At 33.3% G+C, this 24,049-nt stretch overlaps 1 protein-coding gene across 2 annotated transcripts in view; it reads left to right on the top strand.

The window, feature by feature from the left end:
- The first annotated feature begins 4,007 nt into the window (after window positions 1-4,007).
- Window positions 4,008-24,049, top strand: part of LOC107847724 (COBW domain-containing protein 1) — a 31,021-nt gene continuing 10,979 nt past the window's right edge. Inside the window, exon 1 of one of the 2 annotated variants that reach the window (XM_016692168.2) lies at window positions 4,008-4,240. In XM_016692168.2, the coding sequence (XP_016547654.2) occupies window positions 4,073-4,240 (168 nt within the window). In that variant the 5' untranslated portion in view covers window positions 4,008-4,072. Of the gene's footprint in view, window positions 4,241-23,039; window positions 23,368-24,049 lie in introns of those variants that run through there. The other variant, XM_016692170.2, reaches the window with a different exon arrangement.

Here is a 24,049-nt window from a genome sequence, read left to right as displayed (position 1 = left end):
TAATCTTCTCCATGAAGTATTTCCTAGTAGTTAGTTCAGGTTTCAACTTTATTTCTGTCTTCTTCTGATGATGATATGTATATAAAGAAGGATTAGAATTAGTGGCACGACTATTTGAACCCTGAGATTGAAAGTTGAGACAACTAGCTTTTAAGTCTAATCATTTTTTGTTTTCGCTAGAAATAAAGACAAATGTGCTCAATTTATTGGACAGTAAGGGAAATATGAGGTGTTTTCTAATAAGAGTATATCAAACTCTAAATCGTAAAGTTGAGGGGTATATGTTGGAACTTAGCCACTTGCCCGCTTCACTTGCAACAAAATCTACTAAATAATGTCCATCATGGCCCTCTACATTTAGCCCAACAATATAAAGCCCATTTAGGTGTTTACACTTCTTCTTTTTTTCCAGAAAGAAAAGAAAAAAATTACATAATACCACAACTTATCTTTACTAAATTATATAAAATCTCTATTCTTTTTATTAATTATCTAAACTTATTTTTCTTTTAAACAACTAGATACATCCATAAACTCATAATTTTAATTATGTATCTCTCTTTAGTCTAGTTAATTATTATATATCTCGATCAAATAATTACAGAAATGATGTATCTCAGTAATTAAAACTATGTATTTCAACTTTAAAATTATATATTCGAATGCTAATTATGTATCCAAACAAAAATGGAGTAATTAATTATTACCTCTTTAAGTTTAAAATTATGTATTTGGATGTTAATTATGTATTCAAAAATTACAAAATAAAAGATTATTTATAATTTAGCAAAAAGTAGATATAGAAAATAATTAGGAATAAATTTGTTGGTATTTATGTAAAAAAGGAAGTATCATCCCCTCGTTAGAAGCACGTGGTAATTTTCTATTTAAAAACAACAAAATTAAGTGTTAATATGAAAAATAGAACTACATTAGAAAAAGGAAATCATGCTCTATTTGTAAGACGACAAAAATATATGTGAGCCACTTTGTGCTCTATTTGTTAGACAACAAAATATATATATAAGCGTTTTTTTAACAGGGCAAATAACATAAATACACACCTTAACTTATCATATTTACATTAATTTTCAATCTTACAAAGTAATTACAAAAAATTCAACTTATTATTTGTCTTCATTGGATGTATTAGGAGCTAATTATGTATCTTGACAAATTCAAAATCAAAAAAATATATCAAAATTTAATTATGTATCTCTAAAAAGAAAAAAAATATATCTTTGTTGGGTGTATTATGTATTTTAATAGAACCAAAATAAAAAAAAATGTATCAGAAGCTAATTATGTATCTTTACAAAAGAAAAAATGAATAAGAAATCGCTATCGCCAGTGGAAATTGAACCCGAAAATCTATTCCTCTTGAAGTATGGAAAAAGGAAGAAAAAATAGTCAACCATAGTAAGGGAAGGTTTTGTAGGCGAACGAAATAAGTTTTTAGAGGCTAGCGGAGTGAGGCAATAAAATTGTTTAGTTGGAAGAAAGGAGAGAACGAGTGGAGTTTTGAGAATGAGAATCATATATTTTTTTCATTTCCTTTTCGTATTAAGATGACACTAAGATGCACCCACTACACACCACACACTCAGGTGACTAGCGTGATCCTTCCCCCATCGAAGAGCCACGTATCCAAGATTGACCACATCATCACTATTTTATCAAAGTGTGGTCATGGTCTCAATTGGGTCATTATTTAGTATGCCCAAGCTTGACAATAGCTGAGGATATTTTGAGTGCCTCAGAACACAACTCTCTTATGAGTTGAAAGCCAAGACAAATGGATTTCACTTCATAAGTACCGTTCATCTCACGTGAAGGCTCATTCATTCGCTGGACATATCAAGAGCTAATTATAATTTCGACACATTCAAAATTGAAATGTCATTAATTATATAAAATACTATTTTTTTCTTATAATTAAACTTCACGCTATCGGGATTGATGTTATTTTCCCAAATGTATATATGAGCACTTTCTTAACGAGGGTATATCAGCTCTAAATCAAAGGAACCTCTACATTTGGCCCAATAATATAACTAAAAATTACCTATATACACAAGTTAAAGTTACATAATTACATTAAATCTCAAACTAGTAAAATATTTACACAAATCCCAAAATAATTACAAAAATCCCCTTATTTGGCAATTTCTATCTCCTTAATATTATACATCCAAAAAAGACCGCCTTTTCCTCCCTCTTTTTCTCTCCCATTACAAATCAGTTTATCTTCCATTATTCAATCCCTTTTTTCACGCCTAAAATCAAATAATTATACTTAGAGTTTACCGTTGTAAGTTTTCAAACATTACTTGAACTTATTGATTTCATTCATTAATTTTTGATTTTTTTTTTTAACTTCGCCAAATCAGAAAACATGGACTTGTTTGAGAAAACAAAGGAAAAAAAATGATGACGAATTATCAGAAGCTTCGAAAACTCTCAATTGGGTCATCATCATCAGCAACAGAGCACAACGAGGTGGAACACGCCACGAAAAATGAATCTTGTGAACAGAGCACAATGACATTTATTCAGACGATTTAATCAACGAAATCACTTACTCAATCTTCTATAAGAATCTAAATCCTAATTATTTAATTATTTAATGTTTGTTTATATTATTCTATTTCTGAAAAGAAATGATCGTGCTTCATTTTATATTTTTTAAATACTCTTTTAAAGATTCTATTTTGTAATATCAAATTCTTCCAATATTCTTGGATCTAACTTTATGTTTCAAAGATTCTATTTTATATGTTCCAGTATTTTGTCTAACTTTATGTTTGTTTTTTGTTGAAATAGGCTAGCTTTGTGGTTGCAAAGATAACTGTAATTTGTGCATCGAGGCTACTCAAAAGAATAAGTGATTTTCTACGATGGGAAAAAATTACTTGTCATCGCGTCCAAATATGTAGATTTTATACATTATACATTACTTTATTTAATACACTTATGTATAATGTAAGTTTTGTATATATAGGAGAGTCTATTTTTGTATTTAGTCAAATTATACAATTATAATCTATGAATTTTGTATAAGATTACATTATACATTCTGACAAGTTTATAGATAAATAATGTATAATGTTAATATTTTATATGTATGGTGTAACATTATACATTCTTGAAGTTTTTATTTGAAAGTATAAGATATAATATATCAGGCATTATACATTAGTTATTTTGGAAGATTAATGTATAATATAAGTCTAATGATATATATTTTCAATATATTATACATTAGAAGTTCTTATTACATTAGTTGTGTTTTATGTTGTATTTTACAGTTAAAAAGTCTTATTTTTGTATAATTTTTCATTATACCTTCTGTCAGGCTTATAAGTCATACATGTTTAGAGTGAAAAATTTAGATGTGTAGTATACCATTATACATTACTGTAGTTTATTTTTTAAATATATAAGTTGTCCTCATACATGTGAAATTGTTGTGTGTTTTACTTCGATTTTTTACGAACTTCGTCAACATTCAATTCCATCGCGATCGTAGCAATCAATTTCAACAAGTTAATACTTTCCGAAATAAGAATTGCATCACTTTTATAGAATTGATAAATGATTTTCAACTCTAAAATTTCGAAATGACGCAATAATATGGGGATGTTTATATTTTTTTTCAAAAATTGAAGAAAGACGAAGGCGATTTTTTTTCTCAAAAATGTCATTAAAAATAAGGAAAACTAACAATGATGTTTAAGAGTTTTTTTGAATTTAAATTTCAGTTATTTTATTTAATTATACAAAACATAATTATATGTAATTAATGACTTTATTTAAGAGAGTGAAAGATTTTACCTGATTACTTTGTTTCCATGAATGTAGGAGATTATGTTTTATCATCTTATCTTGTATTAACTGTTTTATTATATATTCAAGCTATGTATGATGAATAACCGAATATATAAGGATATTTATAAAATTCGGAAGAGAAAAATTAAAAGGAATTTTATGTAATTAGTTCAATAAGCTACAAATAATGTAAAGCCCATTTGGGCATATTTCCACTTCTACTCATTTCCCCCAAAAAAACAAAATGGAAAATCGACTGAAGGACCTGAGCATGGAGGATTCCGACGAAGAACCGCCACTCGCCGTTAAAATCAACGGCGCTGTTAACTCAAATCAACTAACCGAAACCTCAGAAATTCCTCCCGTCGGCGTTACCGTTATCACCGGTTATCTCGGTTCCGGAAAATCCACCGTAAATTTCTACTTCTCTACTCTTTTCTACTGTTATTATTATTCAATTGATAGGTTATGTTAACGCGTAGTATAGTCAAACTTCTCTATAGTGATAGCGTTTGTTTGAACATTTTATGGTTGTTATAGTGAGGTGTTGTTACGTATATATAATTTGACGTTTGAGTATCATGTAGTTATTATAAATAAATGGTGATAACTAGTTTGGGATTAACAGGTAGTATAGTCGAACCTCTCTATAGTGATAACGTTTGTTTGAGCATTTTATGATTGTTATAGTGAGGTGTTGTTACGTATGTATACTGTCATTTGATGTTTAAGTATCATTTAGTTGTTATAAATAAAATGATAATAACTAGTCTGGGATTAACATGTAGTGTAGTCAAACTTCTCTATAGTGATAGCGATGGTCTGAATATTTTATGGTTGTTGTAGTGAGGTGTTGTTACATATGTATACTGTCATTTGACGTTTAAGTATCATTTTGTTATTATAAATAAATGACAATAACTAGTTTGGGATTAACATGTAGTATAGTCAAACCTCTCTATAGTGATAGCGTTGGTTTGAATATTTTATGGTTGTTACAGTGAGGTATTGTTACATATTTATACTGTCATTTGACGTTTAAGTATCATTTTGTTATTATAAATAAATGACAATAATTAGTTTGGGATTAACATGTAGTATGGTCAAATCTCTCTACAGTGATAGCGTTGGTTTGAATATTTTATGGTTGTTATAGTGAGGTGTTGTTACGTATGTATACTGTCATTTGACGTTTAAGTATCATTTAGTTATTAGAATGCATAGCGTGATTTGCTTCATATTTGAACAGATTTCTGTTAATTTCATTTTTAACGTGCCTAATTCATACATAATGTATCGGCTATGTAGATGTATCGGACATTGAAGGATGTATTCGAAAATAGCTATTTCAGGGATTTTATATAATTTTGATAAAAGTGGAGATATAGAGTAATTAAGTGTTAAAGAATTGATATTTATGTAAGTTTTACATAATACTTTTGGCCCCTTAATTATTGATAAATTCTATTTTTTTAATATAAACAGAAAATTGTATTAATCAAATGATAGACAATGTCATCCTTTGGGCTTTCTAACTACCACTTTAGTAGTGGAGTCAGTAAGAAGAAACTTTTTTTTTTTAATTAATCCTCCCTTGAAGCTTTCACCTTTTTGCTCTCTTGGTGAGTTGAACTGGAGGTGATTGTTCTTACCATTGAGCAATCTCTTCTTGTCTCTAAAGAAACCTTTATAGAGTTGTGACGAAAAAAACAAAAAAAATTTGCATTTCCCAAAAAAAAAAAAAAAATCTTCCCCATGAAGTATTTCCTAGTTCAAGTTTCAACTTTATTTCTGTCTTCCGATGATAAACTAAGATAAGTGATTTAGTTAAGAGAGATTTTATTAAAAAAAGAAAAAGGATTTGAATTAGTGGCAAGCGACTATTTGAACCTGCAGATTAAAAGTGGAGACAACTAGCTTTTAAGTCAAATCATTTTTGTTTTTGTTAGAAATAAGGACAAATGTTCTCCATTTGTTGGACAATAAAGGTGATGTGAGTTGTTTTCCTAATAAGGGTATATCAACTCTAAATCATAAAGTTGAGAGGTATACCTTGAAAATGATCCTCTTGCGCACTTAACTTTCAACAAAATCTACTAAAAGAAGTTCATCACGACCTTCTACATTAGGCCCAACAATATAAAACCCATTTAGGTGTTTACACTTCTTTTTTCTTTTTCCAAAAAGAAGAAAAATCAAAGTATCACCCCCTCGTTAAAAGCCACGTGGTAATTTTTTAATTAAAAGCTACAAAAATAATTTTCAATATGAAAAGTACAACAACGTTAGAAAGAAGGGAAATGGTGCTCTATTTGTTAGACAATAAAAATATATGTGAATTTTGTGCTCTATTTGTTAGATGACAAAAATATATATATGAGCTCTTTTTAACGAGGGTATATTAGCTCTAAATCCCACAAATCGCTATATTTGGCCCAATAATTTTAGTAAAAACATGAATTCTATCATTTTAGAGCTTAATTACAGAAAATCTCAATATTTTGCATAATTACTTAAAATCTCGATTTTGAGTCTGTCGAGATACATAATTAGCTCCTGATACATCTAATGAAGATACAATTTTTTCTTTATAAAGATAACATAATTAACTCCCAATATATTTTTTTCGATTTTGGATTTGTTGAGACACATAATGCATTCAACAAAGATACACTTTTCCTTTGTAAAGATAAATAATTCACTCCCCATGTATTTTTTTTGATTTTGAGTCTGTCGAGATACATAATTAGCCTCCAATACATCCAACAAAGATACATAATTAGTTTAAATATTTATAATTACATACTTTGTAAGGATAAAAATTTATGTGAATATAATAAGTTAAGGTGTATGTTTATGTTATTTTTCCTTTTTAACGAGGGTACATCAGCTCTAAATCAGACGAAGCTCTACATTTGGCCCCATAATGTAAAGCCTATTTAGGCATATTTCCACAGGACTCTTTGTTAAATAGGCTTTTTAAGTCTATTTTTTTTATTAAATTAACCATAAGTTTTTTATTTAGGAAAAATGACTCATTTTGTGAATAATTAATTTTTTTCACAAATTTTAATAATTACAAACTAGTCCACAAAGGGACAAGTCAGCAACTGAATTAAAAGGGGAAAAAATCTCCCACCAAAAAATCTTTCGTGGGAGTTCCTCCTCTTCTTCTTCCACTCTCAATCCATTCTCTATGCACATAATGTGAAGGGAGTCATTGAGATCCTAAAGGTCTTCTCATTTTGGTAAATTCAATAAGTTTTTTAAAGTTTTTAAGAAGCTTTGAAGGAGAAAAAAGCGAGAAAAGCTACGATCAAGTTAAATCAAATTAAGGTCTATTTCGAAATAGCATTAGCTTGGTCTTGTGTTCTAACATTGTATTAAGACCTCAAATTGAAGGTACACTAACAATTTCTCTATATATTTAGAGTTCTATGCAAATGAAAGTTGGTCTGCGATAGACAGATCAATAATCGGTCCAACATATATTATATCAGTTTATAGCAGAACGATTGTAGTAATTAGTCTGACAGATTAATTGTTTAGCGTTTTTCTTTTGATTTTCATATTTACATTAATGTTTCATTTTACTAGTTTTAAATAATATTAAATTATATATTGGAGGTACAAAATCATGACAAGAGTTGTCTTACTTGTTGATTATTTTGAAAAGTGGGTGGATGATAAGAAATCTTGGAGATGGAATTCTCAGAATGACACAGTTTGAACAATGCTTGTGAGTGGTGATGTTACATTTGATAAGTTCATAAAAACTATTATTATAAGAGGTGAATTGAGTTGCGAACATGACCTTAATTTTGTCAAGTATATGACTAATGCAGGGCCTTTTTCGAGGGACAAAGCACCGCCTATTGAGATAATAAACAATGAAGATGTTCAAATTTATTTGAATGATATAAATGGTGAAGGTGGTAGGCCAATTTTAAGAGTTTCCTCGATAGAAAAATCTTTGAAAAACGGTTGTTGTTTGAACAGCCACCAATCTGAGAATCAAAATATCTTTATGTTCAATGAAGATTTCATGGAGGAGGAGAGATTGATATTTATATGGAAACGAATGAATTTTAGGGTATGTTCTCCCTTGTCAAGTTGAGAGAAAGGTTCCACGTGATAGAGAGGATGTTCTCCCTAGCCGAGTTGAGAAAGAGGTTCCATGTGATAACGCGGATGTTCTCCTTTGTCAAGTTGAGAAAGACATTCCAGTTGATAACGAGGATGTTCTCCCTTGCCAAGTTAAGAAAGATGTTCCACGTGGTAATGAGGCTGATGTTCAATTGCCTGAATAATTAAAGGAAGCAATGATTAGAACACATCATAGCTATATTTTCTCTGATGGTTCAGGTTTTCATAAAGGATATCGATTTCTAAACAAAGAAGATGCAGTGACCAAACTTAATCTTGTCGCAATCAAAAAAGGGTTTTGAATTTACCACAAAGAAATCTAACAAATCATTGTTTGTGTCGATAAAAGCTGCAAGTGAAGGGTTCGTGTTGCTAAATATATTAATTCAGATGCCTTTCGTATCACCAAATATGCGCCTAATAACTCATGTGACTTGAGATTTATATTTGGAAGATATAGGCATGCTTCTGCCAAAGTTATTGCAGAACTTATCAAAGAGGTTCAGAGAAAGAAAACGTCTTATAGCGAATGAAATAAAGAACATTGTGAGTAAAGAGTTGGGTTGTGATGTTAGTTACTTGATATGTTGGAAGGCCAAGCGACTCGCACTAAATCTGATATAGGAAACACCTGTATACGACTATGCAAAATTAGAAGCATATCGCTACGAGATTGAAAAAACAAATGAATGTAGCTTTACAGCTTTGGAGGTTCAGGAGGGCAGATTTTTATACTTTTTTGTTGCGTATGGACTATGCATAAGAGGATTTAAGAACATAAGAAATGTCCTTGTTGTTGATGGAACTTTCTTGACGGGTCACTTTGGTGGTGTAATGCTAATTGCATGGGGATAAGATTGTGAAATTTTTTTATTTTATTTTCTTAATAAAAAACTGAACATATACGGAATTAAAAAAAGTAAAAAAATGCTCCCAGGCTCGGTAACCAAGGACTTTCTCTCTCCTACTTTCTAGGACTGTAGAGGTCTCATTCCGGCGCTGATCACCGTCAACAGACCTTTTTTTTCTCAACCAATCAATAGTCACCCACTTTGATTATTGCTTCAACCCCTTTTTTCTAGTTACTTATCGACACAATTCAATGGCAGAAAACAAAATCTATTTCAATGCAGGCTTCAAATCTTTTGATATTACAAGATGGAACTATGGCAACTCAACATGGTTTGATTGGGTAGAGAGAAGTAGAAACATAATGCATAGGATAACTCTAAGCAGAATGGAGCTGCTACATACTCAAAGAATCTTCGAAGGACAACAAAAATATGGTGAGATGGTGAAGGACAAAAGAACAAGTGGCTGAATATTATGGCACCAGAGAATATAATACACACGGCAAGTACATGAGCTTTTTGTCTCTAAATGGGGAGGCTAGAGAAGTTATTATTGTCACCGAACTAGCCATAAATTCAGGGTGGAAGGACATAGCATTAAAGATTGAAAGGTTCATAAATGCTAATCACCAAAGTACCAGTAAACAACCTTTAAAACAGACTGTTCCATACGCCAGGATGGTTGAGAGCAGTAAATGGCAACAAGGTCGTAATGACGGCTCTGACAATTTGAAAGGCCCTCTAGGGAGAAGCAGCATTACTGGATCTTTTGGAGGTGTGGAGATACCCGCCCTAGCAAATGTAAGAAGGTGGGCAACTTTGACTTAGAAGGAAGCTTTTGGAGTCGACATTTATGAAATGGCAGGCACAATTTTCTCTTTGAGTTTCCAAATAAGCACATGGCTGAACAAATACTACAATGAGATTGGGTCTGGAGAAGGTCAAAAATTCATCTAGAATGGTGGAACCCGCTCTTTGGTTGTGTATCGTATAAGCAGAATCAAGAAACAACATGGATCGGAGCCACCGGACTGCCAATGCATTTGTGGTCCAAAGAAACTTTTCAAGAAATAGGAGATAAATGTGGAGGGTGGTGTAGAACAGAGGAGGAAACTGCGCTGAGGAACCATCTCAAATGGGCGTGTATCGAGGTCAGGGGAGATGGCCGAAAAATTTCCAATGAGATCTCCATTACTAAAGAGGGTTACATTTTCAAAATCCCGATTTAGATAGAAAAAGCGATAACTTTTGGGAGGTTGCCGGTAGCAGCAGCAAACCCATAGTGGAAGAATTGGTGACGGGAGAAACCCTAGAAGAGGGTTTTACCTAGAGGTCGTTGCTTCGCAGAGAAAAGACGAAGGATAATGACCTGCAGATAAAACCTTCTTTCGAAGTTATCACAAAAATAGCATCCTTGACAGCTGTTGACTGGAGTACACACGTGGGCTATAATTTTAAGTTACACCCATGTGAGGAACATGTGACAATTTTAAGTCAAGAAAAGAAGACCCCAAATATATCCAAAAGCGGGCCAGCCCAACAAAATCAAGTGCTACAACAAAAGAAAAGTCCCCAAGCCCAAACCAACTCAGGTGTATTCATTGATGAACTGTGGGAAGAAATTATGAGGCTAAGAACAGCAGTCCCATAAGTCAATAGAGCAGAAAACACAGAAGAGCTTCAGATTTCCATTAAAAACCCAGGTGCAGGTGTCAACACAGAAAACAAAACAGGTTTTGAGAAAGGATCAATTGAGATAGTAGGGGAAATAATAGGGAGGAAGGAAAGGGCACTTGAAAATTACATGGAGCAACAAACCATGTTCGGTAATTCATGCACAGGAGGAGAGTTATGGAACGTTGAAGAAGCAACACCAATAGCGACAGCAACATCAACAGATATCATCGAAATGGGGAGATCCACATCAGCATGGATTCGGCAGAACATAATCAAGCTAGGGAAAATGTTCGGAGCTGATTTCAAAGGTCATGAAGAGGAAACCCTTGAGTTACTTATGCAGGTAGATGCCTGCAGACAAGCTAAGAGGTTGGAGACATCCTCAGAGATCAGGAAAAACAGGTTTAAGGGTGCCAATGAGCTGAAGAATTTAATCACTTTTGATGTTGAATTCAGAAGTAAAGAAGGCAGAAACAAGGGGAAAGGGTGTTCACAATCTGATCCATGAAGCTAAATCTGGTGTCATGGAATGTTAGGAGATTAAATGATGGGGGAAAAAGAATAGTGGTGAAGAGCTGTATTGAGGAATGGAGGGCTGATATAGTGTCTTCAAGAAACAAAGTTACAAGGGAACTTGCAAGAGATAGTGAAACAATTATGGGGAGGGAGATGGGTTAATTTCGCGTGTTTAGAAGCTAGTGGTACTAGGGGTGGTATCATTATGCTATGGGATAGTAGAATGTGGAAGGGAGAGGTAATTGAAACAGGGGTACATACCTTAACTTGCAGATTTGAAGCTTTGTCCCAAAACTTTAATTGTCATACCACAGGAGTTTATGCTCCAAACTGTAAGGTTGAAAGAAGAGAAGTATGGGATGAGCTAGGGGCGGTGAAAGGGACACTTGAAAGTCCCTGGGCAGTATGTGGGGATCTCAATGTGTGTAGGTTTTCAACAGAAAAAAGGGACTGTCAATGAAGGACCTTTGCGATGATATAGCTATCAGATACCATTGAAGACGTGGAACTCATAGATCTGCCTCTAGAAGGAGGAAGTTATACATGGTTCAGAGGAGACCCTAATAATGCAGCATCAAGGATAGATAGAGTTCTATTCTATTCTCAGCAGTGGAGTGAACAATTTAACAGGGTGAAACAGACGACTCTATAGAGACTGACATCCGATCATGTACCTATTAGCCTACAATGTGGCCCTTGGTATCAAAACAAATCATACTTCAAATTTGAAAATTGGTGGCTTAACACTGAAGGGTTTGTAGACAGAGTCAAAGCATGGTGGCTTTCTTTCACTTTCCTGGGGAAGCCAGATTATTTACTAGCTTGCAAATTAAAAGCTCTGAAAGGCAAGCTAAAGGAATGGAGTAGGGAAGAAAAAGGAAACCTATCTTTGCAAAGATCTACCTGGCTAAGCAGAATGGCAGCCATGGATACTATAATTGAGAGAAGATCTTTGACAGAAGAAGAAGCATCTGAAAAGGCTGCTACATTTGTTGAATTTGAGGAATTGCTAAAAAATGAAGAGATTGCATAGAGACAAAGATCTAGAATGTTGTGGCTGAAAGAAGGTGACAACAATACTAAATTCTTCCATAACTCCGCCAATGCCCACAAAAGAAGCAATTACATTGATCACCTACAAGTGCAAGTAGGGCTGTTCAAAATCGAACCGTAACCGTTAATCCAACCGCAAAATTAGTTTATTGGCTAATTGGTAATAGGATATCGGATTAATGGTTGGAGAACGGATCAAAATTTTATAATTAGTGGCTTATTGGTGCGGGGACGGATTACTCAATTTTCTTATCAGGTAAACCGTTAACCCATTAAGAATTATTATAATTATATTTTTACCCCTAGATATATAAGTATCTTTTGTCAATCCAACATATAAAACTCCATTTATTATTCTATTCACTTCTTAGTTTGGAAAATAACATGCCACTTCTTGTGACATCTAGCCATAAAGTGCAGTCAGACTCCCTAAAATGTAAAGAAAATCTGAAATTAATTCTTAAACTAAAACATAAATTATTCTTGACAACACAAAGGACCGCAATAAAAATGAAACAACCCAATGTGTCATTCACAAAGTTTGATATAAAACTTAAAAATTCAAATAATACAACAACAACAACAATAACATACCCAGTGTATTCCTACAAAGTGGTGTCTGAGGAGGGTAAGATGTACGCAGTTCATACGCTACCTCCGAAGAAGTAGAGAGGCTGTTTCCGATAGACCCCCGACTCAAGATAAGGAATAATAAACAAGTGGATGGATGAAAAAATTCAAATACTATTAAAGTTTTAATTTTTTTTCTATCAATCCAGTAATTTAAAATGTTTCTACATACATTTTAGGTCTAGAAGAAAATTCTTATTTGATTCGATGTTTTAACCTATTAAATAACTACACGAACAAAACTCAAGAAGCCTAAAAGATGGATAAATAGATCATCATAGTATACAAACAACTTAGTCGATGAAGAAACGGAGGAACTACCAATAATCACTCGATATTTCATTCTCTCTTAAATTTATCCGTTACACCATCTGATAACCGTCCGTTAATTGCTAATCCAATACCGAACCAACCGTTATCTTATTGGGTGGCTAGCGGATTAGTATATTTAAAAATCGATAACCAATAAGCCGAGCCGCTAAGCATAATTATCCAACTGATCCAACCGATAAGCAGCCCTAAGTGCAAGAGGAGATAGTGAATGAACCAGGCAGAATAAAAGAGGAAATTGTACAGTTTTATAAGAAATTGTATACTGAAACGGAGAACTGGAGACCAATTGGAAACATGAGAAACTGCCCCACAATATCAGAAGATGAGAAAGTATAATTACAAGCAAGATTTGAGGAACAAGAAGTGTTCAATTGTTTGAAGATGTGTGTTGTGGACAAAGCTCCAGGACCTGATGGGTACACCATGGGTTTTTTCTTAAAATGTTGGGATGTCATAAAGCAAGACGTTATGGATGCTTTTCATAACTTCTATGAAAGTGAGATTTTTGAAAAGAGCTTTAATGCCACATATATTGCTCTGATTCCAAAGAAAAAAGGGGCCAAGGAGCTAAAGGACTTTAGACCAATTAGCTTGATAGGAAGTTTTTATAAGCTACTGTCTAAAGTGCTAACTGAGAGGTTAAAAAGGATGATGGCTAAGCTAGTAGATTCTCAGCAGATGGCTTTCATCCAAGGGAAACAGATTATGGATGCAGTGTTGATTGCTAATGAAGCAGTAGATTCGAGGCTGTCTCAAAAGAAACCTGGAATCTTATGCAAATTGGATATTGAAAAAGCTTATGATCATGTGAATTGGGGGTTTCTACTTAACACACTCAAGAGAATGGGATTTGGGGAAAAGTGGATTAGATGGATTAGTTTTTGCATGTCCACGGTAAAGTTTTCAATACTAATCAATGGTGCACCTGAAGGCTTCTTTGCATCCCAAAGGGGTATAAGACAAGGAGACCCTTTGTCCTTTTTTTTGTTTATTCTTGCCATGGAAGGTCTTAATAATATGATCAAGACTGCAAAGGACAATGGATGGATTTTAGGTTTTGAGGTGTCAATAAGAAATGGAGATAGCCTGGAGGTGTCACATCTCCAATATGCTGATGATACAGTGATTTTTTGTGGGGCAGAAGAGGAGCTGATAAGATATTCAAGAGTAATTCTAGTACTCTTTGAAGGCATTTCAGGTTTGCATATTAATTGGAGGAAGAGCCATGTGTACCCTATTAATCTAGTTCCAAATATTGATCTTCTTGCCTCAATCTTGGGAGGTGAAGTGGGAGCCTTACCATCTATATACTTAGGTATGCCTCGGGGGGCTAAAACAAGATCAAAAGAGATATGAGACTTTGTTTTGGAGAAATGTGAAAAAAAGCTTTCTAGATGTAAAGCCCAGTACTTGTCTATGGGGGGTAGACTTACCTTGGTTAATGCAGTTCTTGATGTCCTTTTAACTTATATGCTTACTTTGTTTCCAATCCCTGCAGATGTGGTATAGAGGCTGGATAAGATTAGGACATCTTTTTTCTGGCAAAGAAACAAAACTAGAAAGGGCTATCAGCTAGTCAAGTTGAAAGTGCTGATATCCGAAAAGAAACAAGGAGGTCTAGGAATGAAAAATTTGAAGATCCAGAGCAAAGTTCTGAAAATGAAATGGTTGTGGAGATATGCTCATGAGCAACATTCCCTATGGAAAAAGGTGATCAAATTGAAGTACGGAGAATTGGATGGTTGGGTTACTAAAGAAGCAAACAACCCATATGGGGTTACTGTCTGGAGATCTATCAGGTGTTGGTGGCCTATTTTTCTTAATCACACTACCATTTCAGTCAATGATGGTGGAAGAACTGCTTTCTGGAAAGACAAGTGGTTAGGTAATAGGAGTTTATCAGTAGTGTTTCCAGACTTGTTTGATTTACTGCTAAACCAGAACAGTAATGTGGTAGACATGTGGTCTCCTCAAGGGTGGAATTTACTCTTCAGAAGAAGATTGAATGACGGGGAAATTCCAAGAATGGTTGAGTTGCTCAAATATCTTGACACATTCCAAGGGCTAAAAAATGGGATGGACAGATTATGATGGGATGGACACAATAAAGGAGCATATAAAGTAAGTTCAGGATACAAGTGCCTAAATGATACTAGTATGCAGAACAACATCTGGCCATGGAAACAAATTTGGAAAGCTCAAACACCTTTGAAGGTGGCATGTTTCTCTTGGCTATTAGCAAAAGAGACAGTCTTGACACATGAAATCTAAGGAAGAGGAATATCATCTTAGTTACACACTGTTGTTTGTGGGGAGAAGCAGCTGAGACAGTGGGACATCTATTCTTACATTGTAGAATTACTGATCAACTATGGAAGATTTTTATCAATCTCAGAGGTATACAATGGACAATGCCTAGCAAGATTGTTGACACTCTTTGTAGTTAGGAAGAAACTGGAAGTGGAGCCAAGAGCAGGAGAATTTGGAGAAGCATCCCACTTTGCATTTGGATGCTAGAAATTTTGAAGATAGGAGTAGGACGGTTCAAAGAATTAAAACTGAATGCATTTTGCTTTTGTGTTTTTGGTGTACAAAGAAATCTCTTATAGAAGCAGAAGATATCCTAGGAGTTTTAGAGTCATGCTAGGATCAGGAACTTCTTTCATTTCTGTTGTAAAGGGTTCTTTGCTGCACTACCCAAGTGCTGATATTTAATACAAATGTTACTTTCTCAAAAAAAAAAAAAAAGATTTTGAAAATCAAATATGTCATGTAGCTTGGGCTGTCGTTGACTCTGAGAATGAACTTTCTCGGACTTGATTTTTTCGTTAATTACTCAATGTAGTGTCAAATACATTTGAGTCGTCCATTATATTAGACAGAAATCCAAGCATAATGAAAGCAGTTGCTATCAAGCTCATCATGGAGTATGTACAAGGCACCTTGGTGAAAATATCCGTACAAACTACCATGTTGGTTCTTCAGTCGTATATCAGTCAACTTGTCTACTTTAACATCCAAACCATCTATTCTATCATGCAGCTTCTTGTTTTGAACTTTCATCTCATCAAACTTCTCTTCACAGAATTTAACTAGCTGAGAAAGTTTATTCAATAAATCTTCAATAACTCCCACTGAAGGTTGTCTTCTAAAGTCGTTTCATGTCTGTCATGATCCACAACAATCGAAAATTCATGTCTTTCGAGGGGACACTTGATCAATCATGTCACACCATCAACTGCTTTTGTCAAGATCAATATCCACGTCCATTTCATCTTTTAAAACCTCCCAATTAATCAAATATATTTTTTTGACTTAACAATTGTAGGAATTAGAGTAGGATGCACTACAACCTGCAAGAAAATAAATTATTGAATAAATTAAAATAATAATAACTTTTAAAATGAAATATTGCACCACACCCAAAGAACTTAACTATTTACCTCTTTGTTTTGTATTGTTAATATCACAATTTGATAATCAGGGGTGTCTTTTTTTTACCATGCCATCGAAGTAATCTTGAAAATAATGAAAAGGGAGATTTTGTTAATGGTTGTCCAAAAGCTTCTCCTAATATAGGAATCGCTTCAAAAGCCCACACCTATATTAAAAATAAAAATTTCAAATTTCAAATTGATACATAATTTAATATTTATCTCGTTATAAATAATTTAAACTTGCTATAAAAGTCCAGGGGAATCCTTGCAAGCCATAACCTTTAGGTTTAGATTTATTTTTCTTCCATTGTGCAAACTTTTTCTTCGAGTTAACATCTAAGAGGGACTCAACAATCATCTCAAAAGAACGTCTACCCCAAGGATATGCATTAAAGCAATCCCAATTTGTCACCATTTGCATCGTCTCAATATCAACAGTTCGCTTTGGATCACCGGCACATAAAAAAGAGTGGACAAACCACACCATAACGATCTTCTAACTTTATTTGAGCGTTCGATCTATTACTTTTCAGCTTTTTCCTTCAAATCATTTCCCATTAGATTACTATCTTTATTCATAACTGGACCTAAAAAATCTTTTGCCTTCTTTTCCTCATATAAAGCCTAATTAGTGGGATATTTTTCACAAATCAGTCCGCTAATCATAGCGAACTCCTTCATATCGAATCGAATTGGCTTACCATCAATTATGAACCATACCTTTTTTTTCTTTGAGCTTGCAACACGACGTTGTAGAAGATAATGTACGATTTGACCACAAAATTTTTTGTTCCAATTCTCCAAATTCACTTTTAATGAGCAACCAAAATAATTATTCATAAACTGATTGTGAACTTTTGCCTTCTTCAAGTGCTTCTGTATATTTTCAACATCATCCCACCTTGATAAAATGGACACAAGTGCATCAAAGTGGTCCTCGTCATCTAAGTCCTTACGCAAATAATGTTGGGAGAAGTCTATCGAGGTTTCACATTCAAGTATCACTAATGTATCATTCTCCTCAGCAGACTTATTTCCGTCACTGAATGCCTCAGAAAACTCATCCCCTTCACCAGATATATCATGTTCCTAAAGATAATGTAAACAAAGTTTATATCAAATTAACAAAAAAAGGAAACTCAAAATTATTATCTATGATTCTTTTAAGTGGTGAGATTACACTTCAATGTCATAACTGTCATCCCCTTTGATATTTAAGTTGCAAAATTTAAAAATAAATAAGGTTCACCTAATTTTCCTCGAGCTCGTAATCAACATTTTTAGCATTGACTTTTCTCGTGAGTTCTTCACAAAGAACAAGAAAAATCTATTCAGAAAAAAAATACAAGAATGAGTTCATGAATATTCTTTTTTTCTAAAGTAAAACTCATTCTTCTATGAACTCATTCTTGTATTTTTTTCTGAATAGATTTTTCTTGTTCTTTTTGAAGAACTCACGAGAAAAGTCAATGCTAAAAATGTTGATTACGAGCTCGAGGAAAATCAAGTGAACCTTATTTATTTTTAAATTTTACAATTTAAATATTGAAGGGGATGACAGTTGTGACATTGAAGTGTAATCTCACAACTTAAAAGAATCATAGATAATAATTTTGAGTTTCCTTTTTTTGTTAATTTGATATGAACTTTGTTTACATTATCTTTAGGAACATGATATATCTGGTGAAGGGGATGAGTTTTCTGAGGCATCCAGCGGCGGAAATGAGTCTGCTGAGGAGAATGATACCTGAATGTGAAACGTCGATAGACTTCTCCCAATATTATTTGCGTAGGGACTTAGATGACGAGGACCACTTTGATGCACTTGTGTCCAATTTATCAAGGTGGGATGTTGAAAATATACAGAAGAAGGCTAAAGTTTAACATCAGTTTATGGATAATTATTTTGGTTGCTTATTAAAAGTGAACTTGGAGAATTGGAACAAAAAAATTTTGTGGTCTACTCTATCTTCTACAACGTTGTGTTGCAAGCACAAAGAAAAAATAGGTATGGTTCATAATTGATGGTAAGCCAATTCGCTATGATTACCGGACTGAATTGTGAAAAATATCCCACTAATTAGGCTTTATATGAGGAAAAGATTTTTTAGGTCTAGTTATGAATAAAAATAGTAATCTAATGGGAAGTAATTTGAAGGAAAAGTAATAGATTAACGCTCAAATAAAGTTGAAGATCGTTATGGTGTGGTTTGTTCACTCTTTTTTATGTGCTGGTGATCCAAAGCGAACTGTTGATATTGAGACGATGCAAATTGGGATTGCTTTAATGCATATCCTTGGGGTAGACGTTCTTTTGATATGATAGTTGAGTCCCTCTTAGATGTTAACTTGAAGAAAAAGTTTGCACAATGGAAGAAAAATAAATCTAAACCTAAAGTTTATGGCTTGCAAGGATTCCCCTGGGCTTTTATGGTAAGTTTAAATTATTTATAACGAGATAAAGGGTGTGTTTGGTATGATGGAAAATATTTTCCTGAAAAATAAGTTGATTTTCTACTTATTTTCTCATTTTGATTGGTGAGTAGAAAATATTTTATGGCGCTTGGTTGGTGAGTAAAAAATATTTTTTAGAAAAATATTTTCTAGTGTTTGATTGGTGAGTGTGAGTAGAAAATATTTTATGGTGCTTGGTTGGTGAGTAGAACATATTTTTTAAAAAAATATTTTCTAGTGTTTGATTGGTGAGTGAAAAAATATTTTTTAGAAAATACTACTAACCGTTAACTAGTATATCAGTGCCTCTAGTAACTCAATAATTTGTAAGAACTAATTTAAGCATAACAAATAATATTAATATCGAATACTAAAATATTGCAATCACTAAATTTAAGCAACTATTATTTAGCAAATATAGGGGACACTTTTCAATATTTTGTCAGGACAATCTCAAGATACTACAATCAATAGAAATATAACGAAACAACAAACTTCTTCAACCTCATGAAAATCGATGATAAAATGAAATATGCAATTAGAAAAAGTAACATTGGTAAGTCTTCCTCTATGCATATGAAAATAACAATATATTCAATGAATATTGGAAATGGGAAAAGTTCGAGCTTCATTATTTTTTATTTGAAGCAGTGAAAAATTAAAGCAAAGCACAGTAAAAATATTTTCGAGTAATGTAAATTTTTGAGAAATGTGAATTTTTTGAGTCATGTGAACATGAGTGTTGTTGGGATGGGGAAGAGAGGTGGGGTAGGGGCATAAGTCACATTTATCATTTTCTGGAAAATGACTTCCCTTGGTCCATGAGGGAAGTCATTTTCCTTCAAATTGAGGAAAATAAGTTATGAAAAATATTTTCCCAACATTTTGTTGCAACCAAACAAGGGAAAATGGGAAAACATTTTCCATCATACCAAACACACTCAAATATTGAATTATGTATCGATCTGAAATTTTAAACTTTTTAGTTTCAATACTTAAAGCGATTCCTATACTAGGAGAAGCTTTTCGACAGCCATTAACAAAATTTTCCTTTACAAGATTGCTTCGATGGTATGGTAAAAAGAAAACACCCCCTGATTATCAAACTGTGATATTAACAATACAAAATAAAGAGGTATAGTTAAGTTCTTTTGGTGTGGTGCAATATTTCATTGTTAAAGTTTTTATTATTTTATTCAATAATTTATTTTTGTGTAGCTTGTGGTGTATCACTAAAGCTACCGCTATGCGCGGTGTCCGGGGAAGGGCTCCACCACAAGGGTGTATCATATGCAGCCTTACCTTACATTTCTGTCAGAGGCTGTTTCCAAGGCTTGAACCTGTGACCTCTTGGTCACATGGCAGCAACTTTACCAGTTATTCCCAAGGCTCCCCTTCCATTCCCATCACTGTTGAGTCAAAATTTTTTTTTTGATTAATTGAGAGGATTTGAAAGATGAAGTTGATGAGAATATTGATCAGTTGATGGTGTGACATGATTGAAAAAGTGTCCCCTCGAAAGGCATGAAGTTTCAATTGTTGTGGATTATGGCAGGTATGAAACAACTTTAGAAGACAACCTTCAGTGGAAGTTATTGAAAATACTAATTTATTGAACAAACTTTCTCAGCTTGTTAAATTCTGTGAAGAGTGGTTTGATGAGATAAAGTTCAGAACAAGAAGCTGCATGATAGAATGGATGGTTTGGATGTTCAAGTTGACTGGTACAGGACTGAAGAACCAACATTGGTAGTTTGTACGGATATTTTCACCGAGATGCCTTGTACATACTCCATGGTGAGCTTGATAGCAACTGCTTTCATTGTGCTTGGATTTCTGTCTGATATGACGGACAACTCAAATGTATTTGACACCACATTGAGTAATTAACGAAAAAATCAAGTTCGAGAAAGTTCATTCTCAGAGTCAACGACAACCCATGATATATTTGATTTTCACTATTTTGTCCCCTAGCAATTAGCATTACACCACCAAATTGACCGGTCAAGAAAGTTCCATCAACAACAAGGGCATTTCTTATGTTCTTAAATCCTCTTATGCATGGTCCATACGCAACAAAAAAATATTAAATCCTGCCCTCCTGAACCTCCAAAGCTGTAAAGCTACCTTCATTTGCTTTTTCAATCTTGTAGCGATATGCTTCTAATTTCGCATAGTCGTGTTCAGGTGTTTCCTATATCATATTTTGTGCAAGTTGCTTAGCCTTCCAACATATCCCGTAACTAACATCACAACCCAACTCTTTACTCACAATGTTCTTTATTTCATTCGGTATAGGACGTTTTCCTTCTCTGAACCTCTCTTTGATAAGTTCTGCAATAACTTTGGCAGAAGCATGCCTATATTTTCCAAATATAAATCTCAAGTCACATGAGTTATTAGGCGCATACCTGGTGATACGAAAGGCATCTGAATTAATATATTTAGCAACACGAACCCTCCACTTGCAGCTTATATCGACACAAACAATGATTTGTTAGATTTCTTTGTGGTAAATTCAAAACCCTTTTTGATTGCGACAAGATTAAGTTTGGTCACTGCATCTTCTTTGTTCAGAAATCAATATCCTTTATGAAAACCTAAACCATTAGAGAAAATATAGCTATGATGTGTTCTAATCATTGCTTCCTTTAATTATTCAGGCAATTGAACATCTACCTCATTACCAAGGGGAACATCTTTCTTAACTTGGCAAGGGAGAACATCCTCGTTATCAAGTGGAATGTCTTTCTCAACTTGACAAGGGAGAACATCCACGTTTTCACATGGAACCTCTTTCTCAACTCGGCCAGGGAGAACATCCTTTATATCACGTGGAACCTCTTTCTCAACTTGACAAGGAAGAACATCCTCTACAATTCATTCGTTTCGATATAAATATCAATCTCTCCCCTTCCATGAAATCTTCATTGAACATAAAGATATTTTGATTCTCAGATTGGTGGTTGTTCAAGCAACAACCGCTTTTCAAAGATTTTTCTATCGAGGAAACTCTTAAAATTGGCCTACCACCTTCACCATTTATATCATTCAAATAAATTTGGACATCTTCATCATTCATTATCTTAACAGGCGGTGCTTTGTCCCTCAAAAAGCCCCTGCATTAGTATACTTGACACAAATAAGGTTATTTCTGCAGCTCAGTTCACCTCTTCTAATGATAGTTTTCATGAGCTTATCAAATGTAACATCACCATTCACAAGCATTGTTCTAACCGTGTCATTCTGAAAATTCCATCTCCAAAATTTCTTATCTCACTTTCCAATCTAATCAACAAGACAACTCTTGTCATGATTTTGTACCTACAATATATATTTTAAAATTAGTAAAATGAAACATTATTGTAAGTATGAAAATCAAAATCAAAACGATAAATAATTAATCTATCGGTCTAATTACTACAATCATTCTGCTATAAACTGATATAATAACTGTCAGACCGATTATTGATCTTTCTATTGCAGACCAATTTTCATTTGCATAGAACTCTAAATATATAGAGAAATTGTCAGTGTACCTTCAATTTGAGGCCTTGATACAATGTTAGAACACAAGCCCAAGCTAATGCTACTTCAAAATAGACCTTAATTTGATTTAACTTGACCATAGCTTTTTTCTCCTTCAAAACTTTAAAAAACTTATTTAATTCACCAAAATAAGAACTTTAGAATTTCATTGACTCCCTTCATAGTTTGTGCATAGAGAATGAATTGAGAGTGGAAGAGAACTCCCGCGAAAGATTTTTTAGTGGAGATTTTTTCCCATTTTAATTTAGTTGTTGACTCATCCCTTTGTGAACTAGTTTGTAATTATTAAAACTTGTAATAAAATTTAAATCACAAAAAAATTTAATTATTCACAAAATGGGTCATTTCCCTAAATAAAATAACTTATGGTTCATTTAATTAAAAAATAAACTTAAAAGGTCTATTTAATAAAGAGTCCCGTTTTATCTTTTATATTTATCTACAAATAGGTCTCATAATTTTCAATATATTATTATGATTCATTTTTAATTAAATTATTTTTTAAAATTTTTAAATGATAAGCCGGGGATCTATCGGAAACAACCTCTCTACTTCTCCTGAGGTAGTGGTACTCTACCCTCTCCAGACCCCACTAGGTGGGAATACACTAGGTATGTTGTTGTTGTTGTTAAATGATAAAAAGACAAGGAGGTTATTTTGCAAATTGATAACTCAAGGAGGCTTATCTGCCAAATTTTCTCGCACTTCTACTATTTTTTCCCAAAATAGAAAATCGACTAAAGGAGCTGAGCATGGAGGATTCCGACGAAGAACCACCACTCGCCGTTAAAATCAACGGCGACGTTAATTCAAATCAACTAACGGAAACCTCAGAGATTCCACCCGTCGGCGTTACCGTTATCACTGGTTATCTCGGTTCCAAAAAATCCACCGTAAATTTCTACTTCTCTACTCTTTTGTAATATTATTATTATTATTCAATTAATAGGTTATGTTAACTCGTAGTATAGTCAAACTTCTCTATAGTGATAACGTTTGTTTGTACATTTTATGGTTGTTATACTTATAGTGAGGTGTTTTTATATATGTATCCTGTCATTTGAAGGTTAAGTATCATTTAGTTATTATAAATAAATGATGATAATTTGTTTGGGAATTGGGATTAACATGTAGTATAGTCAAACCTCTCTATAGTGATAGCGTTTATTTGAATATTTCATGGTTGTTATAGTGAGGTGTTGTGATGTATGTATACTGTCATTGGACGTTTTATTATCTTTTAGTTATTATAAATAAATGATTATAACTAGTTTGGGATTAAATGTAGTATAGTCAAACCTCTCTATCGTGATAGCGTTTGTTTGAACATTTCATTGTTGTTATAGTGAGGTGTTGTTACGTATGTGTACTGTCATTTGACGTTTAAGTATCATTTAGTTATTATAAATAAAACTACGCCAAATATTAGTTGTACAACAAAAAAAAATGAATTATTTGTTAACCAGTTTAACCCAAAAAAATAGGAAGAGCATGAATTTTAAAAAAGAAAAAATTAGTCGAGGAGCGCGCAAGCTGGTCTGGACACCACAGTTATAAAAAAAAATATGAAAAACA

This window comes from Capsicum annuum, chromosome 11, assembly GCF_002878395.1.
Source record: "Capsicum annuum cultivar UCD-10X-F1 chromosome 11, UCD10Xv1.1, whole genome shotgun sequence".
In the NCBI taxonomy this organism is placed as follows: Eukaryota; Viridiplantae; Streptophyta; class Magnoliopsida; order Solanales; family Solanaceae; genus Capsicum; species Capsicum annuum.
Note: the sequence above shows the minus strand (reverse complement) of the source record. Positions and strands in the feature narration are given on the sequence as shown.